General features: G+C 38.4%; 1 protein-coding gene and 1 pseudogene across 1 annotated transcript; both read left to right on the plus strand.

Annotated features, from left to right (window-relative positions):
* The first annotated feature begins 265 nt into the window (after positions 1-265).
* LOC120006913 lies at positions 266-2,552 on the plus strand (annotated as a pseudogene).
* Positions 2,553-7,732: 5,180 nt separating this feature from the next.
* Positions 7,733-10,031, plus strand: LOC120006794 (protein TIFY 9-like). The gene is made up of 5 exons (XM_038856882.1): positions 7,733-7,983; positions 8,061-8,338; positions 8,434-8,551; positions 8,648-8,705; positions 9,617-10,031. The coding sequence occupies exons 1-5, from the start codon at positions 7,875-7,877 to the stop codon at positions 9,645-9,647; spliced, it is 594 nt and encodes a 197-aa protein (XP_038712810.1). The 5' UTR covers positions 7,733-7,874; the 3' UTR covers positions 9,648-10,031.
* Positions 10,032-10,607: the final 576 nt, after the last annotated feature.

Genomic DNA, 10,607 nt, shown 5'->3' on the forward strand with positions numbered 1-10,607 from the left:
ATGAGAAATCACACACATAAGTGTTATCTGAGTTATTAGTGTGTTTTGGTCATGTTAATAATTAATACGATAAATGGATGCATGATAATCACCGGGTCATTAGGCTTGTGATTTCCTATTTTCCTTCCCATCAGATTTGTTAAATAACAAAAATGGCAGCTACTTTTATTACCATAAATTTCAATTATTTCTATATTAGCTGATATTTACAATCATAAAGTTCAATTATTTCTATGTTAATGGATATTATTACAATTCACCTTCTCACCGACTCATTTTCAATCACTTCTATATTAGCTGATATTAACAACCATAAATTTCAATTATTTCTATATTAATGGATATTAACGTTACAATCTACCTTCTCACCTACTCATTTACTCCTATAATTACACCATCAAACCCTAATCAGTCTTCATTTCACAGATTCAAATGAAAGTCTCCATCGTCATGGCTCCTCCTTCCCTTCTTGGCCCACCCGAACTCTATGCCCCGACACTACAGACCGGATCGCAGCCCACGACCGGCGACTCCTTCATGGACCTTATGGTGGCCAACTTCAACAAAGCCCAACTCAAGCCACAACCTCCGATGGGGTTAACTAAGAACGCCTCGTCGACTTACCTCTCGACGGGAATCCCTGCCTCGATTTCTTCTTTCACGTGGTGCCCGATACCCCACCAGAATCGTTGAAGGAGCGGCTCCAGTTGGCCTGGGCCCACGACGCCTTGACCACACTCAAGTTGATTTGCAATCTCAGAGGCGTACGTGGCACCGGCAAGTCGGACAAAGAGGGCTTCCACACGGCAGCGTTTTGGCTACACAAGCATCATCCGAGGACTCTCGCGTCCAACGTGGCGATGTTTGCGGAGTTCGGTTACTTCAAGGATTTACCCGAAATTCTTTATCGGATCCTTGAAGGACCCGAAGTGAGGCGGAACCAGAAGGCGGAGTGGAAGCAGAGGAAGAGAGGAACAAGGAGGATCCCTTTCCCATGGGGTGTCGAGAAATCGAAGTCTAAGAAAACGAGGAAACCCAAGCACCGCCAGACGAAAGAAGTGAGGATAGCGAAGGCGGCGGAGAGGTCGAAAATGGAGAAACAGAGAGCGAGTGCGGCGAGGAAAAAGAAGAAGATCAACATGGCCAAAAAAGTTGTGGATCGATACACTATGGATCTTGGTTTTCGGTTCTTGTATGAGCGGATCTCGGATCTGTTCGCTGAGTTTCTGAAGAATGATATGAAGTTCCTTAACTCCGGTGAATTGAACAAGATTAGTCTTGCTGCGAAGTGGTGCCCTTCGATTGACTCCTCCTTCGATAGGGCTACACTGCTCTGTGAGAGCATTGCGAGGAAGGTGTTTCCTCGTGAGGATTTCCCGGAATATGAAGGAATAGAAGATGCTCATTATGCCTACAGAATCCGTGATCGGCTGAGGAAGGAAGTGTTGGTACCTATTCATAAGGTTCTAGAGTTACCGGAGGTGTACATTGGGGCTAACCGATGGGACATCTTGCCTTACAACAGAGTAGCCTCCGTTGCTATGAAACTGTACAAGGAGAAGTTCAGAGAGCATGACAGTGAAAGGTTCTCCAAGTACCTAGATGATGTGAAGTCCGGCAAGGCCAAGATTGCTGCTGGTGCACTGCTTCCACATGAGATAATTGCAGAATTGGAGGAAGACGGTGGAGAAGTGGCGGAGCTTCAATGGAAGAGGATGGTGGGCGATCTATTGCAGAAGGGGAACCTGAGCAACTGTATGGCTGTGTGTGATGTCTCCGGTAGCATGTCAGGGATACCAATGGAGGTCTCTGTTGCATTGGGTGTGTTAGTCTCGGAGTTGGCTGAAGAGCCATGGAAGGGAAAGCTCATAACTTTCAGTGAATCCCCAGAACTCCAAAAGGTGGAAGGTGAAAGTCTCCGGGATAAAACTAATTTCGTGAGGAGTATGGCTTGGGGGATGAACACCAATTTCCAGAAGGTGTTCGATCTGATTCTTCAAGTGGCTGTGACTGGAAACTTGAAGGAGAAGCAAATGATCAAGAGGTTGTTTGTCTTCAGCGACATGGAGTTCGACCAGGCCTCAGCGAATCCATGGGAGACAGATTACCAAGTCATTGTGAAGAAGTTCACGTTGCAAGGATATGGTTCCGCTGTGCCGGAGATTGTTTTTTGGAACCTGAGGGACTCGAAGGCTACTCCGGTGCCGGGAACACAAAAAGGGGTTGCTCTTGTTAGTGGGTTTTCTAAGAATCTTATGAAGCTGTTCTTAGACGGGGATGGTGCTATCAATCCAGTGGCAGTAATGGAGATGGCGATTGCTGGTGAGGAGTATAAGAAATTGGTTGTCGTGGACTGAAATTATGGATAGTAGCTTTTCGAAAGCTAGTTCTAGTTTTTCTTTTCGTTTTCAAATAATATGAGGAACATCTGAAATACTTTAAAACTTGTTTTCTTTTGTATTTTTTTTGACCTGTACTAGTTTGACTTGAATGGTCAAATGCCTTGCAACACACTCCAAAAAGGCCAAAAGAGTAAGTCTGATAGTATTGACTATTGAATTGGCGACTTTTTTTTTTTTTTTTATACTTGAAACTCACTCAATTGCTTATCATACAAGGATAAGGCCTAGTGTAGGAAGAGAACGTAGGGTGACATGATATTCGTACATTCAAGAGAACACGAGTGACATAACATTCATACACCCAAGAGAATGCGAGTGATTTTCAGTTTGTTCTAAGAGTTATCGCAATGAAGTTTATCACTAGTGGAATGCAATGATTTTATGTAAGAACATTTGCAATGGCATTTATTCCGTTGGATTTGATTGTTTGGCCTATGGATACCCTTAGAATCAGTGGCCCAGTGTTCATTAAAGATTTACCCCATTCTGCAAACATATCATTAATCTTTATGGTCTATGGGTGTTTTATTAGTTGATTTGTTTGTGACGCAAAAACCACACAGGCAATATGACGAACACCTGAAGCACATAGCAGTTCTCTTCACTACGAGGTCATGGCGACTGGCGAGACCACTCAACCCATTGTAACAACCTGTTGTGAGCTTAAGGAAGATATATAATAATGATCACAACTACAACCCAAGAATCTCAATAGTTATTAGAGATCCACTTATTTATTTTGCAATAGTGATGAGAGATTGACTCAAAAATTTCCAACGAGTACACTCTCGGAGCCTCCCATAGTTTATCCGTAGTTTACGTTTTCTGCTGTGTAGCCGGACAAAAACACGAACACTCATCCGAAGATTGGTCCGACAAACTGAATTGACCCTCAGATCAATCCTATTTTCGACATAATCCCTTTTCAAACACAAACAGAGAATAATATTTTCAAAGTCTGAAAACGTCGTAGAAGATACAAGAAAGGTTAGGATTAATGAAACTGAACGACGGAATCTCTCCACCACAAGGAAATCACTTCCTTTGCTTGGGCTGCTTGGTTTGCGTTTGGTATTAGTCTGATCATGGGACAGCGACAATTTCGTACTTACTTGGGCTCCATTGTCCACGGCCCATCAAAAAGCCCACAAGAAAACCCATTTGGTTCCGCGAACAAACTTCATATTTCAAAGAAAGTGAACATAATTTTCATCTCCACATATAATATATATATGTATATATATATATATAGAGAGAGAGAGAGAGAGTGGGACGGCACCTAGTTTTGTTCCATTTGAGCGTTGGGATTAAGGATGAGAACCTCATAATCAGCACAACATGTTAAAAACCCTTGAAAAGAGTGTTAATGATCCCGAAAACTCTCGCCGCATGAGACTGACTTTGCTTAGCAAAATAATTTCTTGTCAAGGAAGATTAGAAACGCGTTAATGACCTTTTCCTCTATTGCTGCTCAAAACACATAACAATGTAATGTCAATACGGCTAAACTTTCATTACTTTTACCGCTTCTCACATCTACTTTAGAGAGGCCATCTGCACAATCGAATGAGATATTAACTTTCAAATATGATAGTTTGGTAGTTTATATTAAGAGAAATAAACTAAATGAATTTAACAATTAAGTTATTATCAAATGTTTTTAAAAATAAAAAACACATCGTGATCAATTGTAAAATATAATCGTGGATGTAAAAAATAAACGATTCACACTTTAGCTGTTGAGAGGGTTGACACAACGATAATAACGAATCCTCAAAGAACAAAGGAAGATGGCGCCCCTTCGTGGATGTAAAAAATAATCTTAGTGATTGCAAATTGTCATGCGTACTTTAGGTTGACCTTAACCTCCTTTATATAGGGATCAAGGGTGATGAGATAAAGTCTTTCCTTGGCTATTGATACCATCCTTCATGGGGTGTTGTGATAGGATCAAACGTATTGATTCTAATCTCCTGGCGTCTTTGTACATTGGCTTGAACGTAGTAAGAATTTTCCCTTGATGCTGGGAATTATCTCTTTCCCAATATTGTATTATCTTGACTTCCTAGCTTCTTTTCGGAAGATTTACATATAGTTTGTTTTTGTAACACCTGACATGTTAACTAGGCATGGCTTATTTTTCTCATCCACAAATAAAATGAATTAATTAATATTTTATATCAGAAAACCCCCACAACTAAAATATTGGCTCCGTTTTTGTGCATGAGCTATACTATACCGCGTACAAAAGGAGTTGGGAGTACGAGATTACTAAAATAAATAATTAAATATCAAGAGATTGACTGTGTGAGATAGGATGTTATAATTTTCATTTAGTTTTCACATCGACGATGTGATATCTGTTGTTTTGCATGGTGAAAAAACCTTGTGATTAATACTATGAACATTGTAGCTTTTTGTACATTGGCTTTGCTTGATTGTCCCCAACTAATAGGCATTTTCTTGGCATTGAGTGATAATCCCAAATCACAAGAATTTCTTGTCAATGTTTGAACGCGTTTTGTTTGTCATTTTCAATGCGAAAACACACACCCCCCTACCTAAACTTGGATTGTAATAACAATGTCACTTGCACAACACAACATAGATTGGTTGTCCCAATCAATGTTCACCACACGCTATACTTCGATCATTTCTACAACAAATCTACTTTTCATTTGTGAGTCAAGATCAAGCCCACCAAGTGAAATTAGGAGTCACACAAGTATAACTGACATTCAAGCTAGACAACTTTCCTATGATATTACTATTAAGAAACATCAATGAACTCTCTTGTCCATACTTGATTATTATTCTAGAACACTTTTCAATTTCTCAAGTAAAAATCCAAGCCCAACCCATCTCAGGGAGACCAAGACTTTTTTAGATTCATGGCTTTAAAATGCGTTTTACTAACTTAGGATAACTGATGGACTTATAAACTGTTAATTAGATATTTATTTTCTAGATATAAGCTTTTCTCAAACATTCCTTAAATTCTTTGATAGGCCCTTCATTTTAATAAAAATTTCACTCAATAATTGTTAATATTATATAGTTGTATGTCATGTTTGTAATAAGGGGGAAAAAAGAAGATGAAGAGGGAAACTCATTAATTTGTTCATTGAAGTTGTCGCCCAAAGAGACACAAATTCATAGTGTTACGTCATCTATATATTAATTAATTAATTGATAGGTTATAAAATAGTATAATGTGTCACTTCCAAGTCATTAAATATAATTTTAATTAATTGCTTGGTACATATACATACACATACACTTCCTCTACCTAACGTAGATATGACATATGAGTATCAACCCCTAACAGGAATTCGTGGGCCAGCTTTGTGTTTGCCACTTTTTTTTTGAAAATGTCATGTACCAGAATGTATTCATTTATTCAAAATGATAAAAGAATTTAAAATCCTAAAAGACTTGATTTACCATGAAAATTGATTACAGGGAAATTAAAAAAAGGAAAAAAATACCAACAATGGTTTTCGTCGGACACTCTCGAATGACATCGTATTACACCAAACGAATTGTACTCCGTTGGATTATGCCGTGTTATATAGATTGGACAAAAAAACCATCAAACAAACAATGCCATTGTTTTAGATTAAGAATTTTGGTTTCCCCTTCAACAAGAGAAGCCGATTTCCATCAAATATGAGAGTTTTATCAATATGAACCAAATATATGTCGTCGAAATTCACCAAAAAAAGGTCGATGGAGGAGATCTAGTATTGGAGAGAAGAAACTCTTAATCAAACTTTATTTAAACTCAAAAATTAAAAAAAAAGTAAATAAAAAAGAGATCGAAAATAGTTGTGAAGAAGAGGAAGTAGAGAAGAACGATCTCCACCTTCTCCAAATAGATTTGGAAGAGTTGAGAGAAGTTTGTTGTTTGCTACATTTGAATCAACAAAAACCACGTTTTTTTTTTAATCCAACTAATATTAATCATGATACAAAAATGGCAATTACTCGCCTAATAAGTAATAAGACCTTTGGCAGTCAAATCAAAACAAGTAAAATAAATGCAATTACGAATTGTTGTGGGACCAGCTAATTGAGACACGTGCGCGGTAGGTCGCCTAGCGATATTTCAAAATTTCAATCACGTGGTACTTTGCGTTTTTTTTTTTCCAATTCTTGCGAAACCGCGCGGAAGTCTGACTCGACAACCCGCCGATTCTGAAGATCCTACTGATTCGCTATATCCACACGAAGATTTCGTGTTTAAATTTAAGTACTGTTCATTATTTGACTCCATTATTCCTTTATTAAATTCCTGGAACTAATTTCAGCATTATTAGATTGAAGGATCACATTGAATATCGTTTCTAGTTTAGGGCTTTTACTGAGAGCGCAGGTAATTTATTTTAGAAAATGATCTCGTTTCCCCCATCCAAATTCATGATTTTAATGTGGATGCGATTTTTGTATCTAAGGTATTGTTCATTTTAAGATATCTCTATAGATATTCCGATCCTCCCCTCACGATTTTATTTCAGAAATTTATTTTGGTTATCTCACTCGAACTCATGACCTTATGGAGGTGAGAAATGAATATTCAAGTTAGAGGTGACAAAATTCTGTCCAGTCCGGATGATCGAATTTATCTAACTTGGATTAAACTAAGTTTGGACATAAGTTATATATTCAAAATTCCGATCCAAACACAAAATTTGTGTCGATTTAGAATAGGGTCCAAGTCCAAACACATAAATCTTACACAGTTTACTTGTTCAAATCCTAATAAAGTTATTATTCGGTTATTATTAGGTTTTCTTATTTGGATTTAAACCAATATGTGGTTAGCCAATTAAGTATGTCCAAAATTCAATTAGGATTAGAATCTGATCATATAAAATTTCGTAAAACGTGTTATTGTCCGACCTAAAACCGATTTTTTCCCATCCCTAATTCAAGTCACGATTTAGTCTAGTACTAAAAAAAAAAAGCGAGGGTAAAATGGTCAAGCGAGAGAAATTTAAGAGGATCACGCTTTTCGTATTTCGTATCAAGACTTGAGCATGAGTCGAGTCAGGTCCAGAGGTAACGGACCCACACCACCAAACAGCTGCCTAAACCCCCCACTAGAGTCTAGAGGCCAATTGCGTATTGTGGTTGGACCTGCTTCTTTAACTCGTACCACGGGACTCATATGGAATGCGTGTGCGGCGGTGTGCCTAATAAATAATAATTTACTCTTCTCCTTTCTTTTTATTATCTATTAATTCATTATTATTATTAGTTTTTTTAAATCTATTATTCTCATTTATTTTTTTCAGTCAATACTTGTTTGTTTGTTTTTCGAGAATGTTCAGGGTTCATAAGTAACGTCTCTCTCTCTCTCTCATGTACCTCGTGCCTGCTCATTCGCCGGCAGTTTCTTTATAAGTTCCGCCTCCCGCTCTGCCCATTCAAAGCCCAAACAGACAGAAAAGAGAAGAGAAAGAAACAAACATGGATAGAGCACCAGTGGAGCTCGATTTCTTTGGTATGGAGAAGGAGACTGGCTCCTCCTCCAAATCTCAGTTCCAGAAGTTCCTTGATCGCCAAAGAAGCTTACGAGGTCTTTCATCTTCCAACTCTCGTCTGGCATTTGCTATTTTGTGTCTTGAATCTCATGATTGGTTGCTATTTTTGCAGGAATTCAAACTGGAATTTCAAAGATTAACCCCGAAATCCTTAAATCCGTGATCTCCTCTGGTTCTCTGAACCAGAATTCTCCGAATGTGAGTTTGCCAGGCGCGAAAAAGTCCTACTCTGTGCCGTCAACTCCTAAAGCAGATCGAAACTCTCTACTTCGCCTGTTACCTGTCTACATGCCTGTTTCTGGGAGGTTGGAAGATCCGAAGCAGGCTGCTACTCCTCTGACGATTTTTTACAACGGAATGGTTGCTGTTTTTGATGTGCCTGAAGACCAGGTTTGTTTGGTTTGTCTACAATTTTATGATTTGTGTATGGTATAGTATTTGTTCATTTAATTTAGGGATTTTGAAATCTCTGTTGTTTTAAACAGGCGGAGGCGGTTATTAAGCTTGCTAAGCAAGGAAACTCGAAATCCGTCGAATCTCCAGAGTCGAAGTCCGTCGGTTCCTCAGAGGATCAGCAAAAGCTGCTAGAGACTCTCAATGGAGGTTAGTCTCCGTCGCTACTCGGTTTCAATTTTGTACCAAGAGCAGAGTGTGTGTTTTTTCTGAATCTGAAAACGGTTGCGTACTCACGTCCTGCAGATCTGCCGCTATACAGGAGGAAGTCACTGCAGAGGTTCCTGGAGAAACGCAAGGAAAGGTAAACACGCGTTTTCTCGCGATTGACGTTTCCCTTCACTCGTGATTTTTCCAGTTTGGTTGCCTTCTTTTTGGGGTTCAATTCTGAAACGAAAGGAATTACTAATTAGTGTCCAGAAAAGAAAATTGTGACTAATTATCGAAACCCCCAATTCTAGCTTCTAATCATATGTTAAATACCTAAATTAGTGCTTGCTTGGTTGTTCTGTTAAATTTAATTCATTAAATGTTTCTCGCTGTTGAGGAAAACCTTTGAATCAGAAGAAAATGAAAAGATCTCTCCATGTCTATTTAATTCCTTTTGTGGTACAAGAAAATATCGAGTCATTTTAATTGTACAAAATTTTATTCAGAGATTTTAATTTACCATTTTAATTAGGTTTTCACTACGTTTCCTTGTATGAAATTAGCGTCTTATCCTTATGTTTTTTACTCTTAGCGAATCAATCTTTACGGTCGCATAAAAAACTCATTTTTGTGCAATCGTTACGCACGGTACTTCGGTGGTGCCGAAGACTAAATTGGTGTTTTGTTGTACTTGTGGGGTGATCATTCCGAGTTTAAAACTAATCGTGACCGTTGATTTGCACCTTCTTGGTGAAAAAAAGAGGCTTAGGGATGGTCGTACCGACACCGAAAGCTGAACCGTGATTTCTCTTTTTGGGTCTCCTGATAAAACACGTTGTTTTGACTTGGAAAAACCATATATGATCTGAGGAAAAAGTCAATAATACAACAACCACCATGCACAACTTACACGAGGCCGTAGAATAGAAGACCCCCATCAATGTGTATATGGTATGCTTTGTGCGCTCAATTTTCTTGAGTTCTCAGCCAAAATGACGCGTTTTAGTTCCTCCTCTCTATGATGATATCTCAAATTGACACGCGGTTTTGACGTATGTTTTGCAGATTGACATCTGTGTCGCCCTTTGCTTGCTAGTTCTAGACTTATAGTACCCGCAGTGGGAGTAAAGATAAGTCGGTGGGAGGGCTCAGAAAAGATAATCAAAAAATACCCAAGTCATCATGACGATGGGGTGTAGAAGTGCGAGTGTACAACATTTAAATATATCTTTATTAATTAATGTTAAACCTGATTTTATAGCTTTTAGAATCGGTCATTTTATTTACTACTAGTTAGTTGGCTGTTTGGGACGGCCATTGATTGTTCAGGTTTTCGTTTTATGGTCTGTCCTTCTTACTGGGCCCTTCTTAGTGTCTCTTGTGCGGTGTACTCGCGGCCATATTTAATGGAAAATACTTGAGTTATATAAATCTATGTATGTATAATAACCATATTCATATACTAGGTTTTTTTTCCCCCCAATTTGAGTTAATTGTGTATTCTAGTTGGTCGTGCGTAATATTATACACAAACAGTAGACGAAATTTGTTGGCATTGACGAAGGCGTTTATTTGTCCTGGAGTAATAGAGAAACATAGGGTTCGATAATTTCAATGAATGCAAGCAAATTAAGTGGATTGCTTGTCCCAAACAATTCCAATTCCCCTATGTGCGACCACAGTCATTGCCTATTTTTGCCTTGAAATACTAGCTACTTGCGTATCCAATGTGGTTTCCTACTATTAAGTGAATGGCGATACTCAAATTTGTCAGATACGTATATACCATGAATTTTTATGTGCAGAGTTTGAACTGCTCATACAACTCATTGTTTTTGTCAGAGAACTTCAACTAAAATTTCATCCCTCGTGGTTCATCAAGGATGAGGATTTTTTTTTTCAAGCCGGAGAAGAGGGGAAAAAAAAACAAGTTTGATTATTGTAGATACGTATTTTAGTATTCGGGTATTGTCCGCTCCAAGGCATGAGTAGGTTTTTTTATCACCTCCTCACTGAAAAATATTCTTATTTTTTCGATTCGCCCACTACTGGATAG

This window comes from Tripterygium wilfordii, chromosome 10 (genome assembly GCF_013401445.1).
Source record: "Tripterygium wilfordii isolate XIE 37 chromosome 10, ASM1340144v1, whole genome shotgun sequence".
Taxonomy (NCBI): domain Eukaryota; kingdom Viridiplantae; phylum Streptophyta; class Magnoliopsida; order Celastrales; family Celastraceae; genus Tripterygium; species Tripterygium wilfordii.